General features: G+C 48.6%; 1 protein-coding gene across 1 annotated transcript in view; it reads right to left on the reverse strand.

Moving 5' to 3' along the window:
• The window catches only part of ASIC2 (acid sensing ion channel subunit 2), a 267566-nt gene that overhangs the window by 75309 nt on the left and 177941 nt on the right, over window positions 1-14316 (reverse strand). Inside the window, exon 2 of the mRNA XM_042917464.1 lies at window positions 11178-11328. Within this exon, the coding sequence (XP_042773398.1) occupies window positions 11178-11328 (151 nt within the window). The remainder of the gene's footprint in view (window positions 1-11177; window positions 11329-14316) is intronic.

Below are 14316 nucleotides of genomic sequence, written 5' to 3' on the forward strand. Positions count from 1 at the left end.
GTGGTCTGGCCTCTGCCTCCCTGTCCAGCTCCTGGTCTCAGCCTTAGATCCAGCTACCCCAGGACACCTTGGGATGTTCTTGGCTTTGGCTCTGGATTTCCCTCCCTGTGTTTGGCCTCTCACCTGCTCATGACACACCCCCTTTCTAACTCCCCTACTCTGCCTAGCCACTTGAAGACAGGCCTGGGATGAGGCCCAAAGGTCACCTTCTCTCTGAAGCCTCTCCTGACATGCCCTTTTCCTCCCTTCTGGAACCCATCGTCTGCTCCTTCTATCTTAGGAGTTTATAGCATATCATGACATTTAATTGTTCGCATGCCCCCCAGATTGCAGAAGCCTGGCACTCCACAGGCACTTTATGTGAGCGCTGTTGGATCAATGAATTTCCATCCAGTACTTAATAGGACCCCTCGAGATAGTCCCTGGATTGTGAACTCCTTGAAAACCCAGACTGGGCTGTTCCTCTGTATCCCTGAGGGTCTGGCACATAGTAGGTAGTCTTGGAAATTTACAGAATAGGAGGACATGATCTCTGAGGTGAATGTGTTTAGTCTAGATTTTGCTCTCAGACCACTGCCTGCCTGGCTGGGACTTCTGATGTATGGTTTCGGCACAGCACTTAGCATGTGCATTAAGCAGGTCTTCTCAGAATGATAAAAGTCAGGCTTCTGTCTGCTTAATGGATGCTTGCCTCCAGTGGTACCTCTGACTTGTGACATCATTTCTCCTGAGTCCTTGGCACCTGTGGGAAGCCCCCCATGCCCACCCCATCCAGCGCAAAGGCCCACTCTGAGAGTGAGCCCAGAACCCCCTGGTTGCCACACATCCCGGTGTTCCAGACTCTCAGGGTTCAGGCTGGAGCCTGCACCTCTCCTTCTGGTAAGGTCCTCAGCACCAGGCACCATGACAAGAGTGCTTCCTGGGAGCAGAGATGTCAGAGAAACCATAGCAACCATCTGCATCCACTCTCACTATGTCCCATTTGTGATAGAAGATAGAAAATGTGCTACCCTTGATAGCTGCTTGGGCCTTCCAGCTATGCGGAGAGGTTATGATTATTTTACATTTAATTTTAATTTTTATCAAAGCAATAGATGTACATAATTTAAAAAGCCAAATGATACCGCAAGGCTTTTAATGAAAAAAAAGCAGCGGTTTGGGGCTCCCCCTCTCCCCAACCCCTGGGCCCCAGTTTTCAGAGACAACTGCTTTCAACTGCTTGAGCTGTCTCTTCTCGTATTTACTTTCATGTTCCTGTGGTCATCAATTGCTTGAAAGACATTTCTTGGTTTTAAAAGCTTTTAGGTATTATCTACCAAATTAGGACGTAGACCTTTCCATGAGGGGGCCTGCTGTATTTCCTTTCCTTCCATCCTCCTGTAGAGTTATACGACATTTTGGCTAAGCCAGTCTCCAGCTTTTATGGAATTAGATAAATATTGTCCACACCCAGCCTTGTAGTATGTAATGATTTTGATCTTTTTTGTGGGAAATTCTTCTGTTTTTTTTTTTTTTTTCTTTCTTTTTGTTGGTTGGTTGGTTTGGCTTGCTAAGAATCTACCGCAGAAATGGCAAAAGAGGAAAAAAATGTCAAACTCCTAGAAACGGAGGAGAAAAGTGGTTGCCAGGGAGTAGTAGAGGTGGGGGAAATAGGCAGAGGTTGTTAAAAGGGTACAAACTTTCAAGATGAATAAGGTCAGAGGATGTAATATATGACACGATGACTGCAGTTGATGGAACTGTATTGGAGAATTGAAATCTGCTAAGAGAGTAGAATGAAATGTTCTCACCAAAAAAGTATGTTTTATATGTTAATATATAATTTACGTATTAATTATATAGTAAAACCTGGGTGTGTGAGCATAATTAGGTCTGGCAACATGCCTATGATCCAAAGCAATCGTCTACCCAAGTGAATTTCAGGAACCATTGGTTCAGTTGTGATCATGTGACATGTGGCTCCACGTGCTACTTGTTTCGCAAGACATCACTCATTTATCAAGTTACAGTGTATCAGAGATGTTTGCTCGTCTTGTGGAGCCCTCACAGAACGAGTTACTTGCAATCCAAGGTTTTACTGGCAGGACATACAAATATAATTTATATATTAATTATGATATATGTACGATATCTGGATTTGGAATATATTTGAAACCAAATTCTACCCTCATACTTCAGTTGTAGCTTGCTGGGTAGAGAATTCTATCTTAGAAAAGAAGGATTGATTCGTTTTTTCTTTCCAGAAACTTTTAAGGTTTTCTCTTTACCTCCGTTAGCCCGAATTTCTCAAGGGTGCATCTTGGTCTGGTTGTTTCTCTACTTAACTGCAGACAGGACTTGGTGTACTCTTTAGCTATGGAAAATCATGTGCTTTGCCGGGAACTTTTCTTACTTCTTTGGCAAGGTCCCCTTCTCCATTCTTTCTGGTTTGTTATTCTAGAACTCCTGGTAGTAGCATGTTGGACTTCCTGGATTTACCCTCTCGTTGTCATATTTTTTTTTCCTCCCATTTTCCATCAGTTTGTCTGTTTGTTTTGCTTTTCAGGACATTTCCTCAATTCCAACCCTTTTATTTATTTATTTTTTTTAAATGTAATCGTATTTTCATTTCCAGGAGTTAAAAAAAAAAGACGTTTCCTTCGCATGTTACTTTTTAATAGCATCCTATTTAAATGGCTTGTGTTTATGGATGCAATATCTTCTCTCATCTCCTGAGAATTTTTTAAAAGTGGTTTGATGTTTCCTTCTGCTCCCTGCATTTATTTTGTATTTATTAAACACTTACATAGTCCCCAATATTTTTCAGGCACTTTTCAAAGTACTTCATACATATTAACTCATTTCAATCTTCCTAACAACCTAACAGAGTAGATAATAATTCTTTTTTTTTTTTTTAATAAAGTAGGCTTCATGTCCAGAATGGAGCCCAAAGTGTGGCTTGAACTGACGACCCTGAGATCAAGACCTGAGCTGAGATCAGTTAACTGACAGAGCCACCCAGATGCCCGCAATATTAGTCTTATTTTAGAGGTAATGGAACTGAGGCTCAGAGAGGTTAAGTAACTTGCCCATGGTCACCCAGCTGGGAAGTTGTATAGCTAGGATTTGAACCTAGGCTCTGCTCTGGCTCTAGAGCTTGTGCCTTTAATCATTATCTGTATTTCCTCAAAGCTTCTTTTTTAATGTTTTTTTTTTTTTTTAATTTATTTTTGACGGAGAGAGAGACAGAACATAAGTGGGAGAGGGGCAGAGAGAGAGGGAGACACAGAATCCGAAGCAGGCTCCAGGCTCTGAGCTGTCAGCACAGAGCCTGACGTGGGGCTCAAACTCACGGACTGTGAGATCATGACCTGAGCCGAAGTCGGTCGCTTAACCAACTGAGCCACCCAGGCGCCCCTCAAAGCTTCTTTTTTGTTGGGCTGGTGTTGGTTCCTGTTAGTGGTTTCCCCCCAAAGCCTGGCTTTCTGGCTGTCCACTCCTAAGTACGAGGTACTTAAAACTGTAGTCATTCCTGGGTGTTGGAAGACTTACTAAGGGACTTCACTCTGAGGGGATCTAACCAGGACATTGTGTCCGGGGAGTCCTGACTGTCATTCTCCGTGCATCTTCTCTCTTGAGTCTGTCAGTCTCTCCAGCGAGGGATTATAGTCCCAGACTTCTGTTTGGGGGGTGGTGGGATAGATTAGCGTGGCGGGGGGGTGGGGGTCTCACTACTCAGTAGGCAGAACTTCACCTTATCTCCCTGGTTTCTGTAGGGTACTTTACCCATGTCTCAGCTTTGCCTGGTTTCCCCACACCCAGCACCAGACTGTGTCATCTCGTCCTGTGCTGGGGTGGGGAGAGGCACTTGGCTAGCTGCTCTGGGCCATGGGCAAATATCTGAGAGACTTAACAGCTCCTTTTAAAGACTTTTAACTAATCCTCCTCGTCTTAGCTCCACCTCTCATCGCTGTCTTTAGCAGGGTCTGATGCCTCCCACTCCCGACCCTTCCTGGCTGTCCCGTGGTGACAGCTGTGTGGCTTTAGTCGGCTTCTCGGTGCAGACCCTTATCTCTCAGCCTTGTCTGCCACATGCCAAGTTAATCAGCATCCGCCTTCCATCTTCCAAAAACTTGCTGACGTTGACCGGTGTCTTCTCTCCCATCCTCTCTGTCATTGTGGGTTTATACTTAACAACAACAACAAAAAAAATCCATGATTCTCATTTAGGAGGGGTGTGTGGAGGGAGCCTCCAAAAACACTTATGTTCCGCCCACCATGTTCGACCAGGAATCCAGACTGTCAGCTTCTCCGAGGTTCCAGAGCTCAGCCGACATACCAGGAGCTGTTTTCACCATCAGGGAGAAGGGAGAGAGATGTTTGGTGCTGGTCTTTGGGATGTACACAGTCGCAGAACCAACAGAGACCATTTTTCATCCATCTTCCATCGAATGCTTTTCAAACTGGGTTCCTTGGAGTCCTAGGGTTCCTCAGGAATGGCCATAGTAAGCATGGGACAATCACACTGAGGTCCCCATTTCCAGGGGAACCAGAGCTGCCCTACCTTTATCTGTTTTACATACTGGGGCTGTGCTAAAGCTTTTGTTCAATTCAAGGATTCTGCTATTGAAAAAAAAAGGGGGGGGGAATAGAAAAGAAGTTTAACATACCTATCATTACACGCCATTCTCTCTTCAGAGATGTCACCTGAACCGTTTTTCTTTCTCCCCCCTGAGCTATTTTCATGGCAATGCTTTTTGCAATCACATTTTTAACATTAAAGGCATGTAGTGAAAAGAGAATTGCTTTTCGGTTCATACGTGGGTTTTTAGCTTGGTTCAGCTACTTAATGAGATGTGTGTTCCTGGGAAGCTTGCTCAACCCCTCTGAGCCCCAGTGTCTTTATCTTTCAATGGGGATTGTAACACCTTGTTGGTAGGGTGGCTGAAAGAATTTGTGGGATAGAATGTTCATGGCCCATAGCAGCCACTCATTAATGCTAGTTTCTCTCTCGCCCCGGTTCCATCGGTGTGCACAGTTATAGCATTTTTTTTCCTCTGTCAGCAAATATATTAACAAATATTTATTGCCCTGGTAGACATCAGTGAGCTGGACAGTCCAAGACCCCTGACCTCTTGGACCATATGTTTTAGGGAAAGCGATACACAAGAAAAAAAAAAAAATCACATGGCGTATTTGAGGTGACACATGTCATAGAGAAAAGGACAAGCAGAGCAGATAAAGAGGGGTGACGAGGGGGACGAGTTGGTGGGGTAGCCCTCATTGAGAGGGTGATATCTGAGCAAAGACGTGGCAGGGGTGAAGCAAGTAGCAATGTGGGTCTGAGCAAAGAGAATTCTATGCAGAGGCAGCGGAGAATGCAGATGTCCTCAAGTAAGAGTGCTCCTGGAGTGTTCAAGGTGTCCTGGGGAAGCCAGTGTGGTCTTTCTTCTACTATGCTAGGATTGGGGGAAATCAAGTCAGACTATAGTCAATAAAAAGTGTATTTTGTAGGGGGTGAATGAACACTAGAAGGTGATGAGAAAGGGAGGGGCCCTATGTGGGGTCCTTCTAACTTTTGGGCATAGCTGTCTAGAACTTGAGTTCATTTGAGAACTCCCTGTACATGGATTCTGGTTTCCTCAGAGATAACCCATCCCCAACCCTTGCCATAGCCCTCCCTCCCCCAGCATGACCATTCACAGGACTATCTCTTGGGAACTCCTTCACTGGCTGCCATCCGCCCAGCTTTCTTGGGGGCTCTTGGGCCCTTCTGTTAACTCCCTCTCCTGGCCACTGCTGATTGGTCCGGGCATGGGCACCCAAATGACCAATGGGTCAATGATTCCCTTCCTTGTTTTTTTTTTTTTGTTTTTTTTTTTTAATAGGACCCTGGGGAGAGACTCAGAACCGTCTCATGCTGGTGATAGGATGTGTAAAATATAAAACTATCAGCAGGCATGGGTGAAAAAAAATATATGTGTGGAAAAGACCTGTCTATAGTGAGAGAGAATAAAGCAACTCAGAAAGAAGAGAGGTGAGAGAAGGAGATACTGGAGGGGGGCCCTAGCTCTTGGTTCCAGTTGTTTCTGATGCTGCATTCTTGCTCTCCTGCTGTTTGGTTGTTGAAGCTTGCCTTGGATTCTGGGGGCAATACAATTCCTTTTATGCCTAAGCTTGTTTGAATTTGGTTTCTCTCATGTGCAACCTAGATAACCCACTGCCTATTTCTTTTATCTTTGAAGTTACTCAGAGGCGTCTACACCAAGTTTCATTTTTAACAACCTCCCACCTGCCTTCAATTTAATTTCCTTTAGAAAATGCTGGCCATGAAATCTGCACTTCTACGGTCTAGGACAGTTTTTCTGTCCCTTTTCTATTTTGTGAGTTCCTCCATGAAAAAGGTTTCCATGGTCAAAGGCATTTGGGAAATAAATGCTGTGTGCAATATTACTTTCTTGGAGATTCATGATGTAGTATATTAAAGAATTTCTGCAATGAATAAATGCATTTAACTTCATGTAAGCAGGGTGCCCAGATCCTTGTTTTTCTGTGACATGTAATATCTCCAATCCTGACATTCCAGAGGGTCTATACAGTCTAGGTCCATGTGTGATGGACCTTCCTTTCTTTTTTCTTTTTTCTTTTCTTTTCTTTTCTTTTCTTTCCTTCTTTCCTATAAAAACGTTTATTTTTGATAGAGAAAGAGCATGAGTGGTGGATGGGCAGAGAGAGAGGGGGGACAGAGGATCCGAAGCAGGCTCTGTGCTGACAGCAGTGAGGTTGATGCGGGGCTCAAACCCATGAATCGTGAGATCATGACCTGAGCTGAAGTCAGACACCCAACCGACTGAGCCACCTAGGTGCCCCAAGCCTGCCTGCTTTAAAGTGGCATATTCCCAGGGTGCCCTGCAGAAAAGTGTTTGGCCAAGAGGGCATCCTGGTGTGGGGGCATTATAAGCCTGGAGGAAAGGGCACTCTTGATAATTTTCGTAGTCATCTCTATTCGCTAAGCATGAGCCCATAAGGCTGGGTCCTCTCTAAGAGGGTGCCTTTTTCAAATTCAGTCAGGCACCAAAGGTCCTTCCAGTCAGCCAGAATTACACCCAGAAGAGTGGTTCCCTCACTGCTTCCTTAAATTTCTTTTTTAAAAAAATTTTATTATTCACTCTTGAGAGAGAAAGAGAGAGAGAAAGTAAGAGAGAGAGAGAGAGCAGGGGAGGGACAGAGAGAGAGGGACAGAGAGAATCCCAGGCAGGCTCCGTGCTACCAGTGCAAAGCCTGACTCGGGGCTGCAACTGACATACTGTGAGATCACGACCTGAGCTGAAATCAGGAGGCGGACACTTAACCGACTGAGCCGTCCAGGCGCCCCTACTTCCTTAAATTTCCGAGAGATGAAGCTGTCCACGTGGCAAGGCAAGGGTGTGGCAGAGGCTCTGCTTTGAGCAGATGAGACTCCCAGATGTTGAGTTGCTTCAGGACCCACCCACGTTATAGGGTTGGCGGGACTATTTGGAAGAGGCTCTGGTTCTGGGATGGTTTGGCAGTCCCCCCATGGTCATCATTATCACCGTTCTACTGTCTACAGTTTGCGGAAAGCTCTCATGTGCTTCCTTCAGCCATCCTGTGAAGTCCATGGGTTTATCTGTGTTATCTATTTTACCAATGAGGAAACTGAGGCCCAGTCACTTGTCTTCAGTCACATAGCTAGTAAAGGAAGAGCTGGGGATTTGGTCTCTCTAACATCGCTTTCCTGTCCTACTACACTGCCTGTCATCAAGCTGTCTGCGGGTGCTCCCTCAACAGCCATATTTCAGTTCCTTTCTTCTCCGTCCTCATTCAGATATCTCTGATAAAGACTTGGGAATTAAGAGGAGGTAGGAATGCCAAGGAAGCCAGATGGCATCTATGGGGCCACAGAGCTTGGGGGCGTTTAGCAGGCAGCCTCCCTCCTGAGGGCCATGGTGGGACTAGGCCTGCCCTCATTCCTTTGGAGCAAACCGAGCAGCAAGGTGTGGCCATGCCTCCTCAGGTGGCCCTATGGACAAGCATCCCTCACCTGCCAGAGTCCATCCCTCATCCTTCAGCAGGTGTGTACCTTCACTCCTAATTCCATGAGACTCACTCCTCACCAGCCCAGGAAACAAGTGGCGTTGAGCCAACCAGAGTCTCCAACAGGTGCTCATTGCTCAGTGACTTCTCAGCCTGAAACGAGGAAGCCTGGATGTAAGGATTCAGGCCACCGGTTCCTCACTCCCACGAGCCACATTTCAAATGCTCAGTTGTGCCTACGGCATTGGACAGTGCAGCTAGAGGGCATTTCCACTGCTGCAGAAAATTCTTTGGGACAGCACCGATCAGTCTCTCCTCTGACCAGTTTCTGCCAGCCCTTGCCCTTGATCTAACGCCCTCCTTCTTCATGAGCCTCCTTTCCCAGCCTCAGAGGCAGTTGTTTAAGTGAGAAGTGCCGGTGGATCACTAAGAGATAGCTCAAGCTGCCGGCAGGAGTGAGGCTGTCCTCTTGTGCATTCTGTGTGCCAGGGTGGCTGCTTAATGAGAGGATAAGCCCCTGAAAGGCAGGGCATCTGGTATCTTGTGTATCCCCGACCATGCCTTGCACGGTGTTAGGCACGCAGCAGGTCCTCGATCATGTTTATGGTCCACCAGGGCTAACTGGTGGTCAAGGGGCTTGGGTCAGTGCAGCACTGGCCGGGCCGTGAATTTACTGCATGATGTCCAGTACATCCATCACTTCCTGCCAGGCCTCAGTTCTCCCTCCACCAAGGCACAAGGGGATTGGCTGGAATAGATGATCTCAGAGCTTTCCTGCTCTTTCCATCCATGGCTTCGGGAGACAGAGCACAGATTCCCTGGGGTAGGACCCCCCTGTGGTTGGAGCTCATTTTATCAGCAACCAGTGCTCAGACCCAAGGCCAGACCCCACGGGGGGCTGTGCTGTGTGAAGATGTCTTTGACAGGTGCCTGGCGTTGTGAGTGTGTGTGCATGTGTGTATGCATATGTGTATACATTTGCTTTTGCTCCCAAACCAAGGTAACAGGGCAGGAAATCCAACATTATTGTCCAAAGACATAACTAACCTCTAGTCAGGCTGTGGGCGTGACGTCTCCAGGACTCATTTTTATTGCCCCCTTTCCCTCCTTTTCCACACGTGGCTCGATAAACAAGTACGTCCTGGTGTCTGCAAGGCAGAACCTCTTCCTGGGGATCAAGACCCAGCTCCTAGGGCTCAGGGTTGTCTACAGATCCCCATGGTCACAGGACACAGGCTGGTCTCAGGGATGTTCTGGAAAGCCAGGCTCTGCCGGTCAGCTCCCAGGGATGCCAGAGCTCGGCACGAATGCAGACCTCCCTTTGTTTGCTGGAGGGCAGGGGTACTGAGTTTAGAAAAGTGGATGGGTCCAAGTAAGCATCTCTTCGGCAAGCAGCAGATGGCCTGGAGCCTGAGGTGAGCCACCAGAAGGCACTGCTGGGGTGACGTATGTGGGGGCCATTTTGCTTCTCAGGTGCTAGTGCGGGAGGGCCAGGGCCAACCGTACTGTGAAGGAAGTGGCTGTGCTCACCTCTCCCCGCAGGGCGTTTGGGCCATAGACACGGGAGGCAGAGAGTGGTGGTGGGGGCAGCTCGGAGTCTGTGTTGGGTCCTCCCCAGGGTAGGAAGTCCTGGCTGCCCTCAGAGGCCCAGAAGGCCCCAGGCACGGTGAGGGCCGGATCTCAGGATCGGGGGGCCAGGCTTTCAGAATCACGGGGTGAGGGTGGCAAGAGGTGGGGGCTGGGCTGCTTGGTCTCCACCCACCTCAGCTCCAATCTGAGGGCCCAGGGCCTCCTTCCTGCTGGAATCTTCTCTCTCCTCCTCCCTTCTATGAAGCCCTTCTCCAGGCCCATCCTTGACCCCTGCCTGCTCCTCCTTGTTATGCCCAGAACACAGCATTACTCTTATTTTGGGCCTAGTTTGCAGCCATGTCCCACTTGTGGGCACCTCTTCACTCTCTTCATCTGGGAGAGTTCTAGAAGCTGCCGGTGTCCTTAGACTTACTGGCTGCATCACACCACTCTCTGCTTCTCTCACCTTCTTCTTTGTCTGACCTTCCTGTGCCACTCTTGTGAGGACCCACCTGTATAATTCAGAGTAATCCCAAGACTCTGTTCAAATATATAATTTTTTTAATGTTTATTTATTTCTGAGAGACAGAGAGACAGAGCACGAGCCGGGGAAGGAGGGGCAGAGAGAGAGGGAGATGCAAAATCTGAGGCAGGCTCCAGGCTCTGAGCCATCAGCACAGAGTCCGATGTGGGGTTTGAACTCACGAACTGCAAGATCACGACCTGAGCCAAAGTCAGACACTCAACTGACAGAGACACCCATGTGCCCCCAAGACTCTGTACAAATGCCCAGGGGAATATGATGCTTTTCCTGAACATCCTCCCCTCAGGGGGAGGACGCTGTCTATGTGGCATGGGTACACTCGTGTCACATTGGACTGTAATTCTGTGTCTCCTCCTCAAGGTTGTGTGACCAAGGACCTGGTCTTTTTTTACCTTAATGTCCTTTGTGCAAAGCCTGACACCGTATACATGGCTAATGAATAGTTTGCTGAATACATAAGTGAATAAACATGTACATGAAATAGCTCTGGGGCCTGTACACATGTCCACTTCCCCCCCCCCCCCCAAGGGGCTCATGCAAGCATGGTGTCAGGCCCCTGAGTCCATGCCCTTTGGCTTTCCGACCCTACAAGCTCGTCCACCTTCCCCCAGTGGGAGGACCCTGCTCTCCTTTCTGCTGGGCCTCCCAGCTGGGTTGGGATAGTCAAGATGGCTGGAAGAGGAAGATGGCTGACCCATGTGTTCATGTCTTCCTCTTCCCTGAAATCAAGCCACCTGCCTGTCCAATCATACCTTCCTCCATGCCTCCTTCCCAACACCTGCCTCAGCCTCCCTGCCTTCCTTTTCCAGTGTTCCTATCATCTGCCCCTCCCCCACCTACTGAAATCTGAGGAAACCCAGAGCATCACAGTCCATGCAGGGACATCTTTACCCTTCGCTAGTATGTTGTCACCCCCCGCTCCTCAATAGACAGTAGTCCCTCAAGATAGCCCACCTGAAGCAAACCAGTCTTTCAGAGTCCTGCACCCCTCCGCCATCACCCACAGCCCAAGTCCCTGTGCCCAGCTCACCTGTCTCTCCCCAGATGGGCAGGTACTCATCTTGCTGAATGTCCAGCATGATCTCCAGCCCGTTGCCTGTCCCGCCCTTGACCGTGGTGAGCAGAGGTTTGCCATCCTCGCCTGAGTTAAACATGTAACACTTCCCATATTTTGTAAACACCTGGGGGAGAGATGAAAGGGAGAGAAGTACGTGAGTGACTTCAGACTAGAGATGGGTGAGACCCGAGAAGTGCAACATCAGGCCAGAGTCCCCACAGCCTGTCATGGTCAAGCCCTCTTGGGGACCGATGATTCCTCACTGTGGCTAATGGTCTGACTTTTGCCAAGTGGGATTCTGGCATCCAAGAACAAATCCAAGAAAAATCTGGATACCCTTTGGTGTTTGTTGCCATGGGATCTTGTCTCTTCTCCCTCTGGGCACTACTCCCCCCGGGACACCGGGTGGTCCTGTCCACTTCCAAATGTTGAATATCTGTAAGCCAATCTGCATCTCCAGCCCCAAGCTCTCTCCTGGGCTCCACACACACTGGCCCCACTGCCTGAGTAGCATGACTTCAGGGGGACCCATGGTCCTCTGACACTCAGAGAGTCCCAGGGGAACAAACATCCTCGGGTTCTCTGCCCCACCAGATGGGTCCCCTGCCCTCATGTCCCAGGGAATAGCATCGCCATGTGCCGAGAGGCTCAAGCCAGACCCTCAGGGTGGCTGTCCACTCTTCCTCTTCTTCACCCCCATGTCCAGTTAGCCAGCAGGGCCTGGGCAAGGCTGTCTCTACGTCCAGCTTGCACTTTGCCTTTTTCCTACTGCATTGCCATAACTTAGGACCCAGCCATTGTTTGCTTGGGCTGCTGCCATTTCTTAGCTGGGCCCCTGGATTCCAGACCACCTTCTCCAGTCCATTCTCCAAGTTCACTGTGACTCACTTTTTCTGAAATGCAAGCCTCGTCTTGTTAATCCTAGGCTTACAATCCATCGGGGCTCCCCAGCTCCCATAGGCTGAAAGCCAGGCCCTCCATACCCAGCCTTCTGTGATGCCCTCTGCCTACCCCATCCTACAGCTTCCCATCTGTGTCCATGGAAATCCATGAGCAGGGAAGCTCCGTGCATTTGGGGACTACACCTGCTTGTTAGCTGAGGTGTCTATCTCCAGTGCTTAGTACGGCACCTCGCATGGGGGGTGTTCCAGATATATATGAATGAATGAATGAATGAATGAATGAGTGAGTGGGTGGATGGAGCCAGATCAGATGACTTATAGCACTATTGGATGTGCCCTGCTGGTTCCTACACTGGTGGCTTTCTATTTGCTGCTTCTGCTGCCTGTAACTCCTCTCACCCCTCTTCCTGCCTGGATAGCCTCTAACAGTTGTCCAAGACTGGATTGATGTGTCTCTTCCTCCAGAAGCCTTTCTGAGCCCCTGGACCAAGTTGGGCTACTCCCCTTTTCACTGTTCCCCTCGCTCCTTCACCACGGCAGCTTATCACATGCCCCAAATAGTTGGTCTTATATCTCTTCTGAACTTGACTCTGCCATTCACTTCTGAATCCAAGGACTTAACAAATTGTCTGGCACACAGTAGGTGTTTGTACCTCTTTGGCTTGACGGATTACATGATTACAAAGACGTGGTGTGATGGTGTGGGAAAGGCCCGGGGCAAGGGATGCAGAGATCTTTGTCCAAGTTTGATGTTGCCACTTATTAGTCATGTGACTATGGGTGAACCAAGTAAGCCCTCCAGGCCTCAACTTCTCCATCTATAAAATGGTAGTGCTTGTCCTTTCTTTAGCTACCTCTCAAGGTTCCTGAGAGGATCAGCCGAGGTAATACATGCAAACGTGCTTTGAAAACTCTAAAAGCTTTCTACAAATGCTATGGGTTATTATGCTTACATAACTGCTTTGGAACCTCGAGCTGAAGCCAAATTATATCTGGCAAAACTGGCTGGAAGGGAGCCAGGCCAACTGCACTGGGTCTCTGCGGCCACTGAGGTTTGGGCCCAGGCCCCTCCTTGGCCATGCTCCACTGCACCGTCCCCTCCTGCAGCGTGGAGGCCAAGAGGCGGCTCTTTGGTTTCCCATCCTTCAGTGCGGGGGCAGGTAAATAGCAGGGGTGGGTGCTGGAAGCTGCCTTTCTCATGCAGATCTTGAAGGCCTGATGAAAGGAAGGAAGAGAGGCCTCTACAGTGTGCCAGACACACTGTTAGTCACTCATCTGTGTTATCTGATTTAACTCTTGCAGCCACGACTGCTGTGGGTATTGCTGCTCCCATTGTGCAGAGGAGGAAACCAAGGCCCAGGGATGTTAAGTGACTTGTCTAAGTCACGCAGCAAATAAATAGCGACCCTGAGACACAAATCCATGAGTGTCTTAACACATGCTCTTTCTGGATGTGCTCTCCTGGGTCTTGGTCCCTGGGACCTTTCTGAGCCATATACTGTTTCTCTGTGCCTTGCTTTTTCCATCAGCCAGTCAATAGTCATATGCATGCGCTCCTACTATGTGCAAGAATTAGGAGGCTTGCCGAGAAGTACAAGCCCGGCTTCCAGAGACCACATTTTCGTCACCGTCTAAAATGTCTCTGAGTCCCTGACCAGCTGCACTATTTCAGGACAGCCATACCCTTCTTCTGCTTCATGGTGGGGGAGAACAGCTGGAACTGGATTTTTCAAAAAAAAAAATAAACCCTGAGCTTTATCATGACCATGGTGTGGAGCAACCACGCTTGGCTAACGAATCTGTCCCCTGGAGACATGTTCTCGGGGACCACTGTAATGAATGGATGAGAGAATTTTATAGTTGGTGCATCTTTTGCAAGGGGTTGAACACATCTGGAGTGACTTCTGGGTGCTCTAATAGAGTTTTTCTCTGTAGATCCACTAAATATACTTGTTGCTTCCAAAATTAATTATACTATTAATTGCCTATCTATCTGAGGAGATTTGTAAGGAAAAGTACGTTTCATCTTCGCACCAAATTACCTGCAAATTCCAACCACCACCCCCCCACCCCCACCCCACCTCCACTTGGAACTTGGACTCCAGAATATTGGGCTGAGGTTAGAATGTGAAGCCTCCTCCTAGAGTCGACGGTGATCCCAGCCCAGTGTCTGAGATCCCGGATGCGCTGGGTGGGGGCTGTTGATTAAG

This window comes from Panthera leo, chromosome E1, assembly GCF_018350215.1.
Source record: "Panthera leo isolate Ple1 chromosome E1, P.leo_Ple1_pat1.1, whole genome shotgun sequence".
Lineage (NCBI taxonomy): Eukaryota > Metazoa > Chordata > Mammalia > Carnivora > Felidae > Panthera > Panthera leo.